Here is a 22,064-nt window from a genome sequence, read left to right on the forward strand (position 1 = left end):
ATGGAGCTGAGACCTGACACCAGCCACAAGGAGAATGTGCCCCCCAGGCCGGCCACCCCCCTGAGGCCAGGCAAGAGGCTCAGGGGGTCTGGGTCAGAGGTGGCAGGAGCGAGGTCCCCTCGGGTAGCAGCCCAGCGCCCCTTTCCCAGACAGGCCAGCCCAGGGCCTTGCTAATTCCAGAGATTAGCTGTTCAGGGCCAGCTGGGCCGGGACAAAGTCTTCCAGCCCGGGGCGCGAGGGAGGGTCAGGAAGTCAGGACGTGAGGTGAGGAGGGGGGCGCAGGAGTGGGCCTGTCTGGGGCCCCTGGCAGAGAAGGGGCCCTCACAGGTCGGTCTTCTGGCAGCGCTGGTGGGCTGGGAACCTCCCTGCTCAGGTTCCTGGGGCTTCCAGAAGGCCACAGAGCTGGTGCAGCCAAGAGTGGGAGCAGCCTGAGAACAGATTCAGATTCCTATTTACTTGCCAGTTTCTCTGTGTTCTAGCTGTGTGACCGTGGGGCAAGGTGCTTAACTTCTCTGACCTTTAGTTCCTATCTGCAAACTTTCATGGCCCACTCTACCTGCCAGGCCCTCCCAGGGCATCTCACCCGCCCCCAAGAGGCCTTGTCTCCCAGCTTCAGAATGGCCTGGGGGCTGGGGAGACAGGCAGAGAGGGAGCGCCACCCCCTCAGGGCCAGAGCAGCCCACGTTTAGCTGTTTGATATGTTGAGTCTTGCTTTCACCCCAGCTGCGGACGCCCCAGCACCTCTTTGCTCAAGCTGGACACCAGGGAGCCGTCAGTGACACGTCTCTTTCCTTCACCCTCTTCTAGGCCTTCTCAGCAGACCTGATCTGTCTCCTTCTCTCCACCCTCCTGCCGCCCCCATCCCAGCCCCATCATCTCTCGTCTGGGACCCCTCAGCAGCCTCCCAACTACCTCCCTGCTTCCCTGTGCCCTCCTCCCTGCCCCTGCCCTGTCTCTGCTCTGAGTCACTGCACTGTCACCAGGTCGCTGCTCTGGCTCAAGACCCCCGGGTGCATCCATTGGTCCACCTGGGATGACAGAGCTGACGCAGACCTCTGGAGCCTGGGCTCCCTCCCGTGTGGCGCCCTGTCCCTCCCCAGCACTGACCACCAAGTTCTCCCCCAGGGCATAACTGTCTGTCCTCTTTTTAGAGCAATGGAGACTCCGGAAGAGCCTGGCCAGTAGACATGGCCGGTGGGTGCCCGTGGGCCAGGCCGAGAGCAGGGGGCCTGCCACCACACCATCCCCGGGGGCAGCGCTGTGCCAGGAGCCCTGCCGAGTCCAGAGCAACCTGACCAGCCCCAGCCTGGGCCTCGCCCTGAGGGACACGACTGGCCAGCTGACCAACTCAAGCTTCCGGCAGCAGAGCAACTTGCAGCCCCTGGCCGGGAGGCCCCAAGGGAGAGCCCAGGCGTTTGCCATCCAGCAGAGCAACCTGAGCGTCAGGGAGACCAGCGTGGCTGAGTGGGGACGTCGTCACCCCTGGTCAGGGGCTCAGGAAAGCTTCTGGCCGCACAGGATGCCCGGCGGAAGCCCCCTACCCCGAGGGCCACTGGCTTCCCCAGCCTCCTGCCCAAGGTGGTCCCGGCTGCTGTGCACCAATACCCCCTGCCCAGACATTGGGCCCGCTGCAGGCCTGGGCCCGCTCGAAGGGCACACACGGCCGGACCCCAGATCCCAGTGTGGCCTGGGGGGCTGGACCTCCAGGCTCGTGGGGGAACCCCTCACCCTGGAGGATCTGGCTGTCCCTGCCCAGAGCCGGGCTCGGGCTCCATCCCAAGCTGCCCTTCACCAGCTGCTGGCCTCCGTGCAACGCCTGGAGCGTGAGGCAGTCCGTCTCAGGTGCCAGGCATCCCGGGAACCCCCAGGCCCTGTGCGGCAGGAGCCCTGGACCAGAGCTGGCCAGATACTCCCTGCTCACCCCCAGCCCAGCCAGCCTGTTCTTGCTTCCTGGGATGAGAGGAGGAAACATTCCCAAGGTTTCAGGGAAACTGCAGGTTTCCCAGAAGCACCGGGGGTCCAGGATGGTCTCTCAGACTCTCAGGCAAGCAGCAAGGCTGCATCACTGGAGACTACTTTGGAGATGCTGCCCGGGGTTGCCCTTGACCCTGGGCAGGGGGTCCTTCCTGCCCACCCTGTAAGGCGAGGCGAGAAGTGCTCCCCAGGGACTACATACGGCAGGGGACAGAGGGAGGACCCCCTGCTCCCTCAAGGGGCGGGCAGCAGGGAGGCCAGACTCTGCTCTTCAGCCTCGCCCAGTTCAGCCCGGGGCATCCTCGCTGGGCGGGAAGGAGGGGACAGGACCCCACGGGAGCAGGTCGGCAGGGAAGAAGAGAGGCCGGCTTCCCGTCCGCCAGACACGGCCCCCGCGAGGACTGCCCTGCAGGTAGAGGCCAGAGGGGTCTGGGAGTGGGAACTGGGGGACTCAGGGTTGGGGGAGGAGGGCTGCCGCCCAGGAATTCTCGCTCCAAGCTGGCTGTCACTCCTCTGTCACCCTCCCTCAGAAAGGGAGGCCGTGGGCAGGCAGGCTTAGCAGGGGGTGTCCAGTCCTGCTTGCTTCTTGGCCTGAGTGCTGTGTCGTGTCCCTTTGTTTTCCAAGAACGAAGCCGGAAACACTGTGAGCCTGGAGTCTGAGATAGGCCGGTGAGGTCATGGGCTGCGGGGTGGGAGCCGGGGCCATGCTCCTGGGACGCCTCCTCTCCCATTTGCCTGCAGACTCGGGCCTGATGGAGATCAGGCCCGGATGGCAGATCCTTGCAGAATTTCAGGGGGAGGGAACCTCCCGGGCCCCAAGGACGGGAACACGGGAATGCTGCCCCCGGGGAATCCTAAACCTGTGAGGCTGTCCTGCGTTCATTCTCCTGCCCCCAGGAGCTCTCTTGTCTGGGATTTCCAAGGCTAGCTCCCCATAGAGGGAAGTTCTCGCGGGGTCCCGCCAGCTCTCCTGCCGCAGCGTGGAGCCTCCCTGCTGGAAAGGCGACGTGGGTGCTGCTGAGACCCCCGCTCTCCCCGGGACTGGGGACCAGGCCCATCCCCTGGTCAGCCTGGTCTGTCCCCAGCCGACAGTGGCCGTCCAGATGTTTCAGAGCGTGGCGGCACTGGGTGCAGAGGCGGCGGGCAGTGGCAGCGACCATGGCGCTGGGCCGCCGGCAGCTGTTGCGCGGGGGCCCACGGGCACCGCGGTGGACACCGTGGCTCCGGGAGGCCCAGCTGGAGGCGGCGTGGGGACGACACACGCAGGCCCTGCTGGCACGGACCTTCCAAAAGGTTAGGGGCCTCCAGGCTGGACCATGGGGAGGTGATGAAGTGCCCGTGTGTCTGGGGAGGAGGCTCTCCTGGGGCGCAGGTTGTTCCTCCTGAGTGGTTGGCGGTAGGGGGGGAGGCGGTGTCATCCCAGACATGACCGAGCTCTGCCTGAATTCAAATCCTATTTCCGCCACTTTCCTTTTCCCCACATTTTCTCACTGTGTGAGCTTGGGCAAGTTACTTAACCTCTCTGTGCCTTAGTTTCTTTAGCTTTAAAATGGGATCATAATAGTACATACCTCTCAGGGTTGTTGTGAGGTTAAATTAACAAATATAAGGAACTCAGAACCCTGCCTAGCACATAGCAAGCACGCTACTGTTTCAGTGATTACTATTTTTTGTTGTTTGTTTTGCTTTTTGTTTCTGTTTGGCTGCACCGTGTGTCATGCGGGATCCTAGTTGCGCAACCAGGGATTGAACTCGTGCCCCCTGCAGTGGAAGCGCAGAGTCTTAACCACTGGACCGCCAGGGAAGTCCCGGTTGTTGTTTTTTACTAGCGGTTTGCCAGCCAGGACTAAGAGGGAACTTCTATGTTCTTCCCTCCTTGGGAAAAGTGCTTTAGGAGGGCCCAGCTCCAGGTTTTGTCTCCCAAGGAAAACCCTGCCTCTTGGGCTCTATCTCTCCATTCATTCATTCATTCCCAAAGATGTAGGGGAGTCTAATGGTTAAAACCACAACGTCTGACTCGTGTCCCCGCCCTTCCTGGTGCCCCCCCCCCAACTGCTCAGGGTACATTTGAGGCTACAGCCAACGTTCCTCTTCCCCTTCTGTCTTGTCCCAGTGGAGAAACTTGATTCAGCAGCAGAAACAAGGGCGGCTTCACATCCAGGCTGAGCCAGGACCCCCATCCTCCAGGGGAGGCCAGGACCGAGGCCCCTCAGGAAGGAAGCCGGTGGTGGACACTGCCTGGAGAAGCAGGTAGTCTGGGACACCCCAGCTCGGTCAGTGTGACCTGGGCAGTGCTGGTGGCCTTCCCTCCCTCCTTGTCCCCCGTTTCCCCTCCCCCACAAGAGAATGAGGATAAAACCAGCAAATGTGGACCAAGATTTGTGCAAAACGATGTCCATCATGGCATTATTTACACTTCGTGAAAACTTCGAAACAGCCTAAATACCCAACAGCGAGAGAGAAAATTGTAGTTTAACCATGTGATAAACATTTGGCAACAGTTCAGTATGATGCTTATTGAGATTTTTTTAATTCCTCCCCACTCTTTTTTTCTTTATTTTTTGTTTCGGTAGCTTTACTGGTGTTCTTTCTAATCATAACAGTAATGCATGTTTGATTTGAAAAAACATTCGAGATAGATGGAAGTATTTCAATTAATTTGAAAGTTTCACCTCCCTCCTTATGTATATTATTCCCCTTCCTGGAAGTAGGTTTATGGGTATTTGCATAGAATTTTTAATGAGAAGAAAAAGGGTTATGGCAATGTTCAATGAAAAACAAAAAGAGGATAAAAAAATAGTACCTAAAATATTTTTTTCTATGAACGTAAAATGGTGCATAGAAAAAAAAAAACCAGAAGCAAAAATACTAAAATGTTGCATAACAATGTGAATTACTTAATACCACTGAACTGCTCACTTAAAAATGGTTAAGATGGAGACTTCCCTGGTGGCGCAGTGGCTGGCAGTCTGCCTGCCAATGCAGGGGACACGGGTTCAAGCCCTGGTCTGGGAGGATCCCACATGCTGCGGAGCAACTAAGCCCGTGCGCCACAACTACTGAGCCCGAGTGCCACAACTGCTGAAGCACGCGTGCCTAGAGCAGGTACCCCGCAGCAAGAGAAGCCACCGCAACGAGAAGCCCGCGCACCTCAGCGAAGGGTAGCCCCTGCTCACCGCAACTAGAGAAAGCCCGTGCGCAGCAACAAAGACCCAGCGCAGCCAAAAATAAATACATTAATTAATTTAAAAATGGGTTAGAATGGGCATCATCAGAAAATCTACAAACAACAAATGCTGGAGAGGGTGTGGAGAAAAGGGAACCCTCTTGCACTGTTGGTGGGAATGTAAATTGATACAGCCACTATGGAGAACAGTATGGAGGTTCCTTAAAAAACTAAAAATACAACTACCATATGACCCAGCAATCCCACTACTGGGCATATACCCGGAGAAAACCGTAATTCAAAAAGAGTCATGTACCACAATGTTCATTGCAGCACTATTTACAATAGTCAGGACATGGAAGCAACCTAAATGTCCATTAACAGATGAATGGATAAAGAAGATGTGGCACATATATACAATGGAATATTACTCAGCCACAAAAAGCAACAAAATTGAGTTATTCGTAGTGAGGTGGATGGATTTAGAGTCTGTCATGCAGAGTGAAGTAAGTCAGAAAGAGAAAAACAAATACCGTATGCTAACGCATATATATGGAATCTAGAAAAAAGGGTACTGATGGACCTAGTGGCAGGGCAGAAATAAAGACACAGATGTAGAGAACGGACTTGACACAGTGGGGGAAGGGGAGGCTGAGATGTAGTGAGAGAGTGGCATTGACATATGTACGCTACCAAGTGTTAAATAGATAGCTAGTGGGAAGCAGCTGCATAGCACAGGGAGATCAGCTCGATACTTTGTGACCACCTAGAGGGGTGGTATAGGGAGGGTGGGAGGAAGGCTCAAGAGGGAGGGGATATGGGGATATATGTGTACATATAACTGATTCACTTTGTTGTACAACAGAAACTAACACAACATTGTAAAGCAATTATACCCCAATAAAGATGTATAAAAAAATTCAAAAAGTAAAAAAAGAAAGTCACGATAATCACATCAGTATTCCTTAAAAAAAAATGGTTAAATGGTAAATTTTATATTATGTGTATTTTACCACTATTAAAAATACAAGTAAATAAATGTCATCCCCAATCCTCCCCCCCCAAAAAAATGCTAAAATGATGGTCATCTCTGGAGTGGTGAGATTAAAGGTGGTTATTTTCTTTTCCTCAATTTTCCATTCCAGTGATGTATTGTTTTTGTTCCTATTTTTAAATGAAACAAATGTGTTTAAAATAATAATAATTATTATTTTTTTAAATAATTATTTAAGTAATATTTATTTTAATGCATGTGTGTTGTAAAAAACCCTAATAGTATGGACGAGAATTCAGCAAAAGCATAACCTTCCCCCCAAATCACTTACATAATCAGGAGTAGAACGTACTGTCTGTAACAGAACAGGGGGTGGCTCAGCGCACCTTTGCTCCTGCAGGCAGACGGCACTGCAGGACTGGGGTGGATGGGTTGGGACCAGGTGCCCTCCCTCTGCTTGGGCATCAGTTTCTCTCTGGGCAATTTTACTCTCAGTCCAAGTAGTCGGAGGGAGGAGGCGGGAGCCCAGCCGATTCCGTTGTGTTCTGGGCCGAGGCCAGATGGAGGAGACAGGGGAGTCCAGATCCTGCAGGCTCTGCAACAGCTGGCTGGTAAGATGTGGGACGCTGGGAAACGGGGGAGACGGAGCCAGGCAGGGCAGGGGGTCCTCAGTGAGTGAATGAGTGTTTATCGAGTATCTACTCTGGCAACTTCCCAGACAAGATCTCATTTGATTCTCTCGTGGTGACCTCAGCAAGGCATTGTGCCCATTTTACTGATGGGGAACTGAGGCACAGAGACATGAAGTGACCAGCTCAAAGACACACAGTATGAGATGCGCACATCCTGCGTTTGTGTGCCATGGACGCTGGTACAGGCCGGACAGAAGCTTGAGTGTTAGAATTGGCAAGTCCTTAGACATGACTCACTCGTGGGGAAACTGAGGCCCAGAGACGGAGAGGGACTGGCCGGAGGCCACACAGCCTGGGGTCCCAGGAGTCAGTGGTCCCTCCTGGCCCTGATGCTCCCCTCCGTTCACTCTCTCTTCCCCCTCTCTTCCCTCCCTGTAGCCTTCCTCCTGTGGTGCCATCAGAAGGAATGGGCCAGGCAGGAGAAGGGGGTCCAGGGAGAGGCCTCCGGGGCCATGCTGAGGACGCAGAGGATGGAGAGGCCCCCCCAGGCCTGGTGCTCTCCTGCTGCAGATGCAGCCTGGGTGTCCCCACTGGACACCCAGTGCCAGAGGGCCTGGCTCTGCAGGTAGGGGGAAGTGGGAATGGGGACCGCCTCCCCTGAGGCAGAGGGTGAGATGCAACTGGGAGATGCACTTTAAGTCAGTTCTTGACTCCTAGTGTTGAAATGATGAAAATAAGAAATGAATACATGTGCCATTTACTGAGATGCTAAGACCTGCCAGACACCACCCAGGGGCTGGGATTTAGTTATAAGCAAAGCTTAATGCCCGCTGTCACTGGCCCTCATGGAACCCATGGCCCAGTGCGGGAACAGGCAGGAAATTAACAATCACAAAGGGTGTGTGTGTGTGTGAATACCACCAAAGTTAAGTGTTGTGAAGGGAAGGAACACAGATCTACATGAAGTTTTTTTTTTCCTTGTTAACTACTTTATTATGGGACATTTTTATCTTACATAAAAGTAGGGAAAATAGGATAATCAACCTCAGCGTACCCATCATCCAGTTTCACGAAAATCACCTCCTGAGAAAATCTGTTTAATCTGTACCCTGGCTACTTCCCCCACTACATAATTTTGAGGCAAATCCCATGCATCCTACCATTTCATCTGTAAATATTTCTGTAGCATCTCTAAAACATAAAGTGTCTTTTAAACAACAGAACCACTATGCCAGGATCACACCTAAAAAATGAATAATTCCTTAATACCAACAAATATCTGGTCAGCATTCAAATTTCCAATTGTTTTACAAGCAAATATGTTGTTATAGTTTTTGTTGGGTTTTTTTTGGTATTTATTTATTTATTTATTTATTTTGGCTGCGCTGGGTCGTTGTTGCGGCACGCGGGATCTTTGTTGCGGCATGCAGACTCTTAGTTGCGGCATGCTCGCGGGATCTAGTTCCCCGACCAGGGATCGAACCCAGGCCCCCTGCACTGGGAGCACGGAGTATTACCCACTGGACCACCAGGGAAGTCCCTGTTGTTATATTTTGTTTGTATTGGGATCTAAATAAGGCCCACATGCTGTCATTGGTTGAGGAGTCCTTAAGCTCTTTTTAATCTAGGGACTCCCCTCTGTTGTTTTTGTTTGTTTGTTTGTTTCCTTGCAAGTTATCTGTTGAAGAAACCAGGCTGTTTGTCAGGTAGAGTTTCCTACTGTCTGCATTTTGCTGATTGCATCCCCCGATAGAGTTTTCTTTTTCTTTTTCTTTTTTCTTTTTTATAAATTTATTTATTTATTTTTTGTCTGCGTTGGGTCTTCGTTGCTGCGTGCAGGCTTTCCCTAGTTGCGGCGAGCAGGGGCTACTCTTTGTTGCGGTGCGTGGGCTTCTCATTGCAGTGGCTTCTCTTTGTTGCGGAGCGCGGGCTCTAGGCGCGCGGGCTTCAGTAGTTGTGGCACAAGGGCTCAGTAGTTGCAGCTCGCAGGCTTAGTTGCTCCGCGGCATGTGGTATCTTCCCGGACCAGGGATCGAACCCGTGTTCCCTGCATTGGCAGGCGGATTCTTAACTACTGCACCACCAGGGAAGTCCCCAATAGAGTTTTCTACGAGAACTTTTGACAAAGGGAGCTGACCTCGACCAGGGTTCAGCAGAGATGGGAAGGGTGCATGGCTGACTGGTGGAGGGACAGCAGACAGGAGTGCCAGGCAGAGGGAATGGAACAGCATGTGCAAAGACCTCTGACAGGGAGAGGAACATGGAAAATTCAAAGAACGGTAGTCCAGTCGGAACTCTGTTAGTATGGGGTTGGGGGCTGGGGTGGTTTGAGATGAAGTTGGAAAGGTGTGTAATGGTGGGTGGGGGACAGACCATGCAGAGAGTGCCTTGTTGGCGGTGGGGAGGAGTCGAAATTTTATCATCAGAGCAAGGGGACTGCTGCTGGAGGATTTTAGCAAGAGAGTAAGGTAATTTGATTTGAGATTTGAAAAATATCACTCTGGTTACTGTGTAGGCACTGACTGGAGGGGCAGGGGCAACAGTGGATGCAGGAGGGCAGGTAGGAGGCTGCTGAGGCCATCCGGGCACCCAGACGTGACAGTGTGGCCTGAGCAGATGGCATGCCGCACCATCCTTACAGCAGCCCCATTTTACAGACAAGAAAGCTGAGGCTCACAGAGGTGAGTGGCTTGCCCAAGGCCTCAGTGGTGTGTCTGGCACATGGCAGGAGGCTGCAGCTGCAGTCATTACGATGAGCACCAGCACTTTCTCTTGGCTCTCCAGGTGCTTTGGGGCCTGGCAGCGGTTCGTGCAAAGAGGGACCCGGTACCGGGTCCACATGGCCAACCGCCGGGCAGGGACCCTGAGGATGTGCCTGCAGCAGTGGGTGCAGATGAAGCAGCTCCAGGCCTCAGATGGGGCGCAGGTGACCCAGCTGTCCCTTTGTTGGCGGAAGGCAGGTGAGCGCGTGGCGGGCCGAGGGGCTCCCTCTCCCTCCCACCCCAGCAAACAGCATCACTTAAGCTCCTTCTGCAGTCGCCCAGTTGATTCATGGATTCTCGTGGTGGGAGGTGATGGGATCGGGAGCTTTCTCGGGGATGCAGCCTGCCAGGGCTGGGAGGGTCCAGAGGGGTCTCTGGAGCAGCAGGCTTTGGTGGGCCCCATCCTGACCTCCATCGTGAGCTCCTCTAGGCGAGAGACCTGTTCAATCTTCCACCTGCAAGAGATGCAGCCCCTGCTTCTGGGAAGCTCCTGGTCTTAGGGGGATGCACAACCCCTGCCCCCGACCGACCAAAACCTGACAGAGGAAGATGGGGTCTTCCAGGTGTCCCGGTGGGGAGGGTTTGGGGGTGGTGGGAGGGGGCAGTAGCCACGAGGGGAGAGGTCCTAAGGGGCCTGAGGCAGCGACCACCAATGGCTTTGAGCAGAGGGAGGTCACTGATTCATCTCTGTTCTGCTTCTCAGGGAACATGGCCCTCCTCAGCTCGGCCCCTGGGGGGGCCACAGCCCACGGCCTGGGGGTGGTGGCCCAGGCGCTGCCCCAGGAGCAAGGCCGGGGCTCCCTGCAGGAAGCCGGCCGGAGGCTGGCCCTCCACCGGGCGCTGCTGCTCTGGAGGACGCCGCTCTCCCAGCGCCAGCGGGCGGAGTAGGTGTCCATGAGTTTGTGACCTGGGGTTGGGCCTGGAGGGCATGGGGTGGGAATGTGAGCAGTCCTCGGCACCGGATGGAGTGTCCCATAGGGAATGGGCCACATCCTGCTCCTCTCTGTGGCCCCAGCACGGGGCCTGGCACCCTGTGGTGCCCAGCAGGCATGGGGCCGGGGGAGGTAGCCTAGGGACACTGAGACAGTGATTGAGCAGAGAGCTGTGGGGGACAGGGAGTGGTCAGGGGCACAGACACGGAGTCCTGCCAAGGTGGCTGGAACCTGATGGGGAGGCTGGTTTAATGCTCGTCTCCCTCCCCAGAATCTGGACCCACCTCTCACCCATCTCCTGGCTAAGTGGGAGCCCCCTGGTGGCGGGAACCGTGTCTGCCTCCTCACCACCGTCTCCCAGCGTCTTGCAGACGCCCAGGCTGCCGAAGGCACAGAACAAATACCGTAAATGAATCAGTGAAGGAGCCACTTTTTCCCCTGCCCCCATTTGCCTTATTACACAGCTAGAGAAACTGAGGCTCAGAGGGGTCAAGCAGCTTGCTCTAAATCACACTGAATCAGGAGCAAGAAGGTGCCTATAGTGAGACCTTCTTGTGATGCTTTTTATACAAGATGGGATGCTGGGATTCAGAGCCCAGGCTGATGGTTATGGGTGAGAGGGCCGGTGGAGGTCAGGAGGGACCAGCTTCACTGACGGAATGTCAGCAGGAATGTAAGCCAGCAGCTGCAGGGTTAAGAATTCTGTCCTTAAAAGCTATACACCTAGCAGAGGAGCTCCCTCGCTGCGATCTATTGAAAGTCAGCCCTCGACACAAGGGGTTGTAAAGAAACAAACAGACAAACAAAAAACCCAAAATACAAACAAAAAAGAACAAAACAAGAAAAAAATAAAAACAAAAAAAAACATAAAAAGCTATACACCTGGCATCCATCAGCCCCACACCCACCTGGTCCACTTGGACCCTCAGTCTCTTTTAATGCGTCCCTGGAACTCTAGGGAAACTCAGTTCACCATGATCCTTCAGAACGCAGCCCTCCCTCCCCCCCGTCTATCCTCTGGCCTTTGGGAACCGGGTCACAGTTCATATCTCCCTGCAACATATCTGAGGCTGCCCTATAGCCTGAGATGAGTGCTTGGATCCCAGGTCTGCTGCTGTTTGGAGTTTGGGGAAATGATCTTCCCCCAGGCCTCAGTTTCCCTATCTTTATAACCCAGCGGAGGCAGAAATACTGTTGTGGGCTCTTGAGTCTTGGGTACCTGGGCCTGGGCTCGGCTCCACCCCCATCAACTGTGTGGCCCCCACGCACCCAGGGAGTGTGGCGAGGATCAACCAGGTGATCAGGGCAAGTAGAGCTGTGGTCTCGGCCTCAGCTGCTCACGGGGGGTCACCCTGGGGGCTTTGGAAAAGTTGGGAAGCCCAAGCCGCACCCAGACCATTACATCAGAATCTCCGGGGCTGGGACCCCAGTGAGCATCGGTATTTCTTAGAGCCCCCGGTGGTCCTAGTGGGCGGCCCGTGTGGGAGGTGGGGTTACCCAGCTCTGGCCCAGCGTTTGGCTCACGGTGGCACCCTTCCAGCACCCCCAGCCAGGGGTGGGGGGGCCCCGGCACTCACCTGCCCCCTCCGGTAGCTCCTTCTTCAAGGGCGTGCAGCAGCCGGCGCTGTGGCACAGCCTGAGGGGTTGGCCCCTGAGGGCGTGGGATCCAGGCAGCGCCAGGACCACCTTGGCCCCAGCGGTTCTGAGTGGTGTCCTGGGAGGGGAGGCCCTGCCGGGCCGCAGGACACCCCGCAGCTCCCTGGAGAAGGCGAGGGGCAGAGGGTGGGGAGGGGAGGGGGAGGGGAGGGGAGGGGAGGGGGAGGGGAGGAGAGGGGAGGGGAGGGGGAGGGAGGGACGGGGGAGGGGGGTGGCAGTGCCCGGGGCACCCAGGACTCCACACCTCCTTCCCCAGGCTTCCCAGGCCCCCGCCCTCCTGGAGGCGTTCCGGGTGAGCTTTCTGTGGGCAGCTGGGCAGCGGCAGCAGGCGCGGGCCCAGCAGTCCCGGGGCGTGGCAAGGTGGCACCAGCGCACCCTTCAGAGGCGGTAGGGACCCCTCCCCAGGACGGGTGAGCCATGCTGCCCACCACCCTTGGATTTACTGTTTCCCGTCAATCCTTGCCCTTCCCACCGCACCCCCTTGGGGTCTGCATCCCAGAGGGCTCCCCTCACACCCCAGACTCAGATCCTCTCAGAGCCTCCTGCCCTCCTACCCTACCCTGCTGAGAGGTGTGAGGTATTCGTTTCTCCCAGAAATTTCACGGCTGTGGTAATCCCAGCTTTGTCCCTCACTGGCTGTGTGATCTTGGGCAAGTTGCTTAACCTCTCTCTGCCTCTATCTCCCCGTTCGTATGGCGGTAATAATAGGACTCACTCCAATGGGAATCAGCGAGGGAGGGGCACGCACATCCCCTAGCACAGTGCCTGGCGCTAGTAAACACTCAGCCCGCAGCAATCTTCATCCCTAGGAGCTGAGCACAGCACTTGGCATCGGGGGTCTGGGGTCCCACTGTATCCCGACCACCTGTCATTGTGACCCTCGGAGCAGCATTGAAGCCCTCCAGCCCCCAGCAACCCACTCTCCCCCATGATGGATGGAGGGAGAAGAGTCACCCCAAGCCCTCCCTGCTTCTGAGGGGAGGGGAGGGGAGGGCTGGGCTGGCCCAGGGTGGCAGTGACCACCTGAGGGTGGACACTCCCCTTCCCAGCATCCTCCTTGGCTGGAGCCACTGGGCAACAGCCCAGGGGGCCAGGAGAGAGCTGGCTGCCCGCCGGGCCTGGGATCAGAGCTGCAGGGCCGCGCTGGGCCTGTGGCGGCAGTGGCTGGTGCAGCAGCAGGAGACGAAACAGTGGGCCCGGGAGTGGGGCCGGAGACAGCAGCGACGTGCACTGGGCCACTGGCACTGCTGTGGCAGAGTGAGTCGGGGACTGGGACGGGGCACCAGGGGTGAGAGGGGGCCAAGGTCTGTCAGGGACACCCAAGATTCTGGTCCTCTAGCACAGAGTCCAGTGATGGGATGCTTCCACAGGCCCCCCACCACCACCCTGCAAAGACTGGGTGGCAGAGCAGAACCGGGGCGCGTGGACGCTGTAGGCTTGGGTTCACGTTCCCCGCTCTTCCATTCCCTGGCTGTGTGGACTTTAAGCGTGCTACTTAACCTCAGCTTACTCATCCGTAAAATGGGGATAACAGTGGTACCCACCCCTGCTAGAGTGATTGCGGGAATTCTGTGAGACAATCCACACAAAGTGCTTGGCTCAGAACCCAGCTCCTCGTGGGTGCTACCATCATCATCACCATCTTCATCTTCATCCTTGTCATCCTTACCCAGCCTTCAGGAGACACAGTGTCCTCAGAGCCCAGCACAGAAGGCGGGGATCACTGGGGGCAATTTTAGAGGCCTCTCACTCCACCGCTATCATATGAGTGGGCTGGCAGGTGGGGATTTGGTTGTGCTGGAAAGTTCGTGTCCTGGCCACTGGGGACAGCTGCTTCCCCAGCCTAATCATTGCCCAGGAATGTTGGCCCAGTGTTGCCAGACCTCTGTTTTTACAGAAAAGCTGCAAATCTGTATTTTTATGTGAATTCTGATTCCTAAGCATCGTCAAGAAATTAAAAAAACAAAACAAAACTCTGAGTTGGTTGGCCTGGTCACCAGTAGGACACCTGTAATGGGAGCATTTTAACCCAGACAGTTAGGTGGCCTCCTTGGTTCCCACTTGGGTAGAGGGCGAAGGCTGGCAGAGCAGGGGCCCGCGGTTCCTTGGGGCCCAGGCTGAGGCTGGAATGAGCGCCTAGGGGCACTTCAGCGTCTCTCTGGCCACAGGACAGCAGCTCCGGTGTGAAAAGTACCAGCGGTGTGTGCGGGCCCGCCTCCAGGGCCTGTGCAGGGCCGTGTTCCGGGGCTGGCAGGAGGCAGCAGCTCGTCAGAGACCCACGGCGGCTGGTCCAGAGCAGCTCCTACTGCAGAGGTGGCCAGGCCTGGGGGTGGGAGAGCGAGGGTCACCCCAACCCCAGGAAAAGCAGGGAGAGAGCCTAGGGATGGGAAGCTGGGTGGCCTCTGCAGCTCTAGGGGCAGGCCAGGCTGGAGGCCTGGGACCTGGGCATCATGGGCATGAAGGGAGACCCCAGCCTGGAGTCAAAACCACCAAGCTTCCATTATATGAATTGTTCGGGAGATGGGGGATGGCAAGCCCCTAACCCCACCCGATGCCCTGACAAGCCCCAGGTCTCCACCTCCTGGCCAGGTCAGCCCTTTGGTTTCAGAGCTCACAGTTAAGATGGGGAAATCAGGGACTTCTCTGGCGGTCCAGTGGTTAAGACTCTGCGCTTCCAATGCAGGGGGCACAGGTTCGATCCCTGGTCAGGGAACTAAGATCCCGCGTGCCTTGAGGCAAAAAAAAAAAAAAAAGATGGGGAAATCAACTCCTCAAACAGCCACCACAAAGAGAGAGAAATCTGAAATAGAGATGTTCTAGTGACACGCATATACCGTTCATGGGTGCATGTTTAAAAGCAGAGGGGACAGATGACACCTTCTCCCAGGGTTGGTTCTGTACAAACTCACACGCGTTCACAGTGTCCCCACGGGGGCACTGAACCATTCACCGCAGAGTGGCTGATGTTTTCTTGGTCCATCTGGGAGTGGGGACCACATTCTCCTCAGTGACCTCCTGCCCCAGAGCGGCCTTGTGAGGGCAAGCAGGGTGTTCATGTTCTCTTGGTGGAGGGGGACCTGAAGCCACGACTGCCGGGTTCCTACACCCTCCCGGGCAGCACCTGCCCCCGGAGCGGGGGTGAGTGCGTGCCAAGGCCCCTAAAAGAAAGCCAGAGCTTTCACGTGTTATACATCCATCCATACGTTCTTAAGGCACAGGGCTGTGTATGCAAAACTGTGAAGAACCAGTGATGGTTTGTGGGGAATTTTCGGGTGTAATTTTGAATTAATGTGACTTTTGACTGGGAAGGCGGCTGGGCCCCTTCTCTGCACCTGTTCTGCAGCCACTTCCAGGCCTGGTGTGGAGTAGTGAGAGACACAGGGATGGCCCGGGCCAAGGGTCCAGCCTTCCAGGATGGCCTGAGGAGATGGGCACCAGGGGCCACATTTGCCAGTGAAGCCCCAGAAGCTGCAGCCCGGCCTCGGGAGCAGCACGTGGCCCGGGCCTCCTTCTCCTGCTGGAGAAGCCAAGAACAGGGACACCAGGTGGACATCAAGCTGAGGAGGGCCCAGGCCCAGCAGGCAAGGCAAGTGGCCCCCAGCCAGTGCTCTGAGGCCCGCCAGCAGGCAGGAGAGAGAACCCAGGGCCAGGCCCTGTGCTGGATGCTGTGGGCATGTAAGTCCTGCCTGCAGCGGGTCAGCCGAGACCATGCTGCCCCGAAGTTGAGCGCCAGGTGGGTGCCCATAGCCTGAGGGCAGCCCCGCACTGTGCTTCCAGCTTAGGCCTTGAGCTTGTTCGGGGCCAGGGTAGAGGGTATTTGATGGCTGGTGGCAGGTCTCACGGGGCTAGGGGTGATGAGGAGAGGAGGTCCTGGTCCCTGGGGTCAAATTCCAGCTCTGCACTTTCCAGCTATGCCACCCCTCTTTGGGCAAGTCTAACTTTGAAGGTCCAAGGAAGATTACAGGCCTGCCTTGCAGGGTGGCCCCGGGGATCAGGATAAGAAATAACGTGTGCAAGTTCTCAGCTCAGCTCGGGCCAGACACATACCAGGTCCTGGATGATATAAACCAGTGCTCGTGGGGGGATGGGAGGGAAGGAGCAGTTGGCAGGACTGCTTTCTCTGTGTCCCCAGTACAGGATGCCTGTCCCCCGTCATGTGATAGTCTGCTGCTCTCTGTGCCCATCTGAAGGTGATTTCTCCAGAAGAGGGATGGGGGAGGAGGAGCACAGGCACGGGCTTTGCCTGGAGGGCCCCCTCCTGCAGTGCACCGGCGGGAGCAGAGGAGGGCTCCCTACAGCCCGCTCTAGAGTCCCGGCCCTGACGGCCTCGGTGTGGGCTCCTCCCTCCCCGCCGGGGTCCTAGAGGCCTGCGCCCACTCAGCGACCGGGGGCCGTGTCCAGCGAACTGCCATCACCCAGTTCCAGCAGGCTGGGCCCAGGCGCCTCCTGCGAATCCACTGGGCCAAGTTGCAGACAACGCTGCTCAGAGTGTGGCTGGAACCACAGGCCGAGGCCCAGGAGGCCAGCACCGCCCACCCCAGGCCCAGAGCCAGCCTCAGGCACTGGCCTAGGCTGGCCACCAGAGGGCACCTCCTGGTGCTGATGAGCGCTCCAGCCCTGGGGAGGCAGGTGAGGCCCGGGCCAGGTCCGGTGGGAGGTCCAAAAGGACCTCAGGGCCACTGGCCTCAGAGTCAGCTTGATTCAGCCCCGATGGTGAGGGTGGTTGCATGCTTCTCCAGGACCCCAGCAGCCTTGTGGACACCACCCCTATGGGTTCTCAAGAGCCTCCTGGCCGGGCAGACAGCCCATTACAGGTCCATCAGCACTTACTGAGCACCGAGTGCCAGCCCAGTGCTGATCTGCTACAAAGAAGCACCCTGGGTCGCATCTGTTACGGAGACAGACACCTAAACTCATTATAAGTCATGGTACAGTCTAGGATCAAGAGAGGTAATTGGGGTCAGTAGCAATTTTTTGTCTTTTTTTTTTTTTTTTTTTAATTAGAAAATGAAACATGCTCATTACAGAAAACCCAGAAAATATAAATGAAAATATATTCCTTCATGACTCTCTCTACCCAAAGATAACTGCCAGTCCGTCTCCAGACCAGAAGCATTAGTTCTGATACCAGCAAATGGTGACAAAGAGCTGGGTGGCCTAGCACGAGGGAAGAGGCCACAAGGAAACCCGGGCACAAAGAGTGACACTGCATGGCAGTCTAGGGACATGTCATTGCGGGACACATAGCCCCAGAGTCACTGGCAGGCCACAGAGTGTTCCTCAAGCTGAACTGGCATCATCAAGAACCCTGTTTCAGGATGCCACAAAGTATGTCATAGACTCTAGAAAGTTTCTAAGAAAAAAGATTAAAGTGGTTTGTTTTAAATGGAATTGAAACGGACTGGCTTTGGTTGTTTGCAGAATCCACATATTTACCTATGTGGGGCTATGGTGACAGCAGATTCTGGGGTCTCAGGGTATTTTATTTCTAGATCTGTGTTTCAAGAGAATTTTATTTTCAGAGTATGTTTATAAACACTTCCATTCCATTCCTGTCAGCAAAGGCAGGCAGGGATCCCGTTTACTGATGGAAAAACTGAGACTTGTAGAAACAAAGTAAATGTCAGGAATGGTAAATGGTAACTAGGGGGTTGAATTCCAGGCCCCCCGCTTTCTACCGCACGCACACGCGCGCCCAGGCAGCCCTCATCTAACGACGGGGGCGGGTTTTATGCCATCTCATGGTGGCACAGACTCCCTTAGAGAGCCCCTGGTGTCCATACAGCGCAGTCGCTGGGGGCTCGGGCCCTGGAGTCAGACCGCTCCCGAGAGGTGAGGCCTCAGACACGTAATTTGACTTTATGAGGCTGAGTGGGGAGAGTAATGCCCACCTCACAGGGTGTACCTGGCACAGGTAAGCTCTGATTGGTAGCCATTTTTGGTCCACTCACCTTCCTGGGTCTCGAGCCATGTGGGAGTATGGGGAAAGAGGCAGTGGCGTGTACTGATGGCCATACTACTCTTGGGCCTTTCCTGTCTCCTCTGGGAGCCTCGGGGCTTGCGAGAGAATCCGTCCCACTTGTGTGCACACAAATAGGAGGCCCTGTTACTGGTCGGGAAAGGAATCCTGCCAGGTCACTTGGGCCCCTAGATGTCCAAGCCCATTGGTTCAGGGTTTCCTCTTTGTTCCCTCAGGCCCGCAGCTGCAGGCCACAGGCCACAGGGCCTGGCCTGCCCAGCCCAACCAAGCACCACAGCCCCAGTGGACAGAAGAAGCAGAGGGAAACGTCCCGGACTCAGAGTAAGGACACTCTCCCTCGGGGAATGAACAATGTCTGAAGTGCAGGGATGAGACCGTCACCAGCCCTCACGGGCCCGGAAATCAGCTTTGAACTCTTGGCGAATCTGTCTTACGTATTTACTGTTTTCCCCACCCATCTCCTCTTCTGGAATATTTCACAATTTTGAGAAAACAATTACAATTTCTCCGGCCCCACCCTTCGGGGCCGCAGCCCAAGCCTTTGCAGGAGGCGTGGGCAGAGGTGGTGGAAGCAGGGACACAGGCTCAACACCATTTCTTGTTAACTCTCTTCCTAGGGCTCAGCTTCCAGAAGTACCGGGGGGAGAGCTTACTCCCCTGAATGATGTGTTAACCTCTTCCGACGCCCCTTTGCCAGGTGACAGAGAGCCTCCCCTCCCAGCTGGGAGCCCTGCCTCCCAACCCCAGCTGCAGGGGCCCAGATGCGCCTGCTGGGCACAGGGCCAGCGCCCTATGGGGCCAGAAGGGGACCACAGCTCTGAGACCAAAGACCTCAAGGGCAAAGGCGAGGCTAAGAAAAGGTGTCTGGGGTGGGAGCAGAGCGCATGTACGTGGAGAGGAAGGGCTGAGAGTAGGGGTGGAGAGGGAGGGCTGAGAGTAGGGGTGGAGAGGGAGGGCTGAGGGCGTGGGCTGGGCTGAGGGGCTTGCCTGACCTGGGCCCTCTCTGGCCGGTGCTCGTCCCGCAGGATTCTGCGGCCCAGGTTCCAGGCCCGTGGCTCTGCCCTCTTTCCTGGCCATGAAGGGGTCGTGATGCCCTTGGCTGTCAGGACACACACCAGGGCCTCCCCTCAGGAGGAAGTACCTGCAGCACTGGCGCCCTGAGGCACTGCTTCGCCGGCTCCGGGGTTCCCCGCAGGCCAGGCCTGGGCAGCCGCATGGCAGCGCTGGGTAGATGCTCAGGGGACGGACAAGCTGGCGCCGACACTGGTGAGTGGGGCGGCCCCTCCCCACCCTCACGCTGATCTCCCGTCATGTCCCGTCCCCAGCCCTAACCCCTGGAAACGCAGTCTCTGAAAGGAAGTTCAGGCCTTTGGACCTACCAAGCCTGAAAGCTCGGGAACAGCTGCGGGAACCTGCATTGTTAACACACCTCAGATGACACCTCGTCACATCCCCGTCCTCCCGGTGCCACAGAGCTGCAGGCAGGGAGAGGCAGCAGAGGGGCTGGGGGCTGCCGGGCCGGGGACAGTGGTGGGCCCAGCTCGGGGCCTCTCGCAACCGTCCCCACAGCTCAGGCAGTGGCACCTGAGGCGGGCCTGGCGACTGTGGGCCCTGCGGCTGCAGGTGTCTCAGCGATTACAGCAACAAGACGGCGGCTGGGTCCACTCCCAGGTACTGGGGGCGGTGGCCCCGCCCCCAGCAGGCCCTTCCTAGCAGTGCCACGCCTGCCCATTCCTGAGCTGCAGCCCTCCCTGCTTGGTGCCCCCAGAACCCCTTCTTTTTCAGGGGAGAGGTCAGTTCAGTTCGAGAAAACAGCCTGGATTCCAGAGCCCTTCGTTCAGCTGGTGACCACGTGCTGAGCACGGTCCTGCCCTGTCACTGGTCTGGGGACAGGGCTCGGCCTGTGGCACAGCTGCTGCTCACACGCGCCTGTGTTGGGTTCGGGTTGCTGAGCGCCCCTCCCTGGTACGCGCTCAGAGCCCAGCTTCCATGATCACAGGTCCCATCACTTCCGTGCCTGTGCGTTTGGCCTGGGGCAGAGGGAAGGGCCTCCTCTTCCCCGGGGGCAGAAGGAACTGGGCCCCGGAGTTCTTCCAGCACTGACTGCACGTACACAGGAGGGAGCCAAAGAGCTTCCTGCTGCCTGATTCCAGGCCTCTGAAACATGGCACCAGCGCCTGGCAGCCAGGGGCCTGAGGAGCAGAGCCAGCAGCAGTGGGAGGCCGGGAAGCAGGCGGGAAGCTGCCAGAGCCCCTGTGCTTGGTGGACTTGGGGTGAAGCAGGGGGCCCAGCAGCAGCTGTGACTCGTTCCCCTGGAAAGGAAAACAGATCGGAGCCCCACCCGCCTGAGGAGTACAGGCTCAGGCACAAGGCACTCAGGCCAAGAGCTCTGAAGGACAATGAAACGCCCTCCTTAGCCCCAGCTGCTTCTCTCAGTCTCTCCTAAAGGCTGCCCCCTGCCCCACCCAGCCAGCCCCTCTGACCTGCCTCCTCTGCCGTCAGGCTGCCCTGTGGATGACTGGCCCCCTCTCCTTGCCCTGAGCAGTGAAGACCCGCAAGCAGGGACTGGCACGGGGTCCAGCCTACGTGCACGCGTCAGTCACAGCCCCTGGGTAGTGCGGCTTGAGGGCTGAGGCCTGGGGAGCACTGCCAGACAGACAGCTTCCAGGACAGGGTGCACGGAGGGGAGGGAGCAGCGGGCAGGAGGAGGTCCTGCCCAGAAAATAAGCCAGGAGGAAGTCAGTCCTGCTCGGGCCAACCTCATCTTCACCCTCGATGGTAACAGGTAGGGTATCCCTTCACCCCTCAGAGCCAGGGGAGAAAAGGTAAGGCCAAGGGCTCCACCACGCACAAAGGTTCAGACACCTTTAACCCTTCAGAGGCACTTTCTCTCTCGAGCCACGGGAACAGAGACAACTGTTTCAAAAAGCAGCGCCGTAGAAAAGGGAGAAACAGCTGAGCTCTCGGCTAGGAGGCGAAAACCGTAAGGTTTCAGTCCTAGGTCTGTCCAGGGGCCAGTGCCTGGCAGGGCAGTGGTCCGCCCCTTCATTCCCGAGCGGGTCGTGCCTGGCTGCCAGCGCCTTGGAGGTGGAAGCCTGCAGCACCTTGACCTTGCCATGTCTCCTCTGCAATCCCACAGAGCCCACTGCCATGTTCGCTTTGCTTGTCCTCCATAGGCCCCAAGAGCAAGGTCACGGGCAGTCCCAGGCTGGCTCCTAAACCCTTCTCAGGGAGGTTGCGTTCTGCCCACGTGCTCCTCTGGGGGTGGGGCTGCTTCCCACCGGAGCACAGACTCTCAGCCCAGCAGGGAACACCTGGCTCCCGTGTGGGGCGGACTCCGGTCCAGCCAGAGCCTGGAACCCTCACACCAGTCTAGCTGCCATTGTCGTGTTAGGGGGTGGGGGGACGTGAAGGAGAACGGGGGTCTCCCAGAGAACCAGGACGGAGAGGAGGAAGGCGGGACACAGTGGCCTCAAGCTAAGGGTGTCAGGGCTCAGGCTCACGGCGCCTCCGTCTCGCTCTTGTTCTGGGGGGGCCTGTTGAGAAGCTCAAACGTGTCTTCCACCACCTGCCACAGGCAGCTGTCCAGCGGGAACTCGTTGTCCACCAGGTTGACCAGGAAGTAGTTGTCGTGGATGTACTGGATGATCATGCGGGACGGGGACTCCTCCTCATACAGCTTGCCCCACTGCTCGATCCACAGGGCGAAGGCCTCGTCCTGCACGCACGCACAGGCGCGCACGCGCAGACACACACGGAGACACGGGCACACACACAGACAGAAAGACACAGGTCCATACGCGGTCCCACATACAGACACACAGACACCCACTCAGACACGCCGGCCAGGTTAACAGGGCTGCCCTAGGGCCAGGGCTCCACACTCAGCACCCCAAGGGCCTCTGCTGCTGCCCAACAAGACGTTTCCGAGAACAGAACCTGGCCCACTGCCAGTGCCACCCCCGCTC

At 57.2% G+C, this 22,064-nt stretch overlaps 2 protein-coding genes across 9 annotated transcripts in view; one reads left to right on the plus strand and one right to left on the minus strand.

The window, feature by feature from the left end:
• Positions 1-20,487, plus strand: C3H1orf167 (chromosome 3 C1orf167 homolog). Its single transcript, XM_068537487.1, is given in 20 exon segments — positions 1-70; positions 1,152-2,386; positions 2,600-2,643; positions 3,060-3,267; positions 4,088-4,224; positions 6,630-6,745; positions 7,205-7,391; positions 9,551-9,726; positions 10,232-10,412; positions 10,544-10,592; positions 10,732-10,865; positions 12,054-12,228; positions 12,373-12,503; positions 13,166-13,404; positions 14,285-14,429; positions 15,460-15,849; positions 19,122-19,297; positions 19,300-19,362; positions 19,637-19,767; positions 20,250-20,487. Coding segments are annotated over 20 exon segments (4,137 nt in total). The 3' UTR covers positions 20,400-20,487.
• The window catches only part of MTHFR (methylenetetrahydrofolate reductase), a 15,775-nt gene continuing 12,231 nt past the window's right edge, over positions 18,521-22,064 (minus strand). For all 8 annotated transcript variants that reach the window (XM_068538898.1, XM_068538897.1, XM_068538900.1 and 5 more), the window contains one exon: positions 18,521-21,814. In XM_068538898.1, the coding sequence (XP_068394999.1) occupies positions 21,596-21,814 (219 nt within the window). In that variant the 3' untranslated portion in view covers positions 18,521-21,595. The remainder of the gene's footprint in view (positions 21,815-22,064) is intronic.

Source organism: Eschrichtius robustus, chromosome 3, assembly GCF_028021215.1.
Source record: "Eschrichtius robustus isolate mEscRob2 chromosome 3, mEscRob2.pri, whole genome shotgun sequence".
Lineage (NCBI taxonomy): Eukaryota > Metazoa > Chordata > Mammalia > Artiodactyla > Eschrichtiidae > Eschrichtius > Eschrichtius robustus.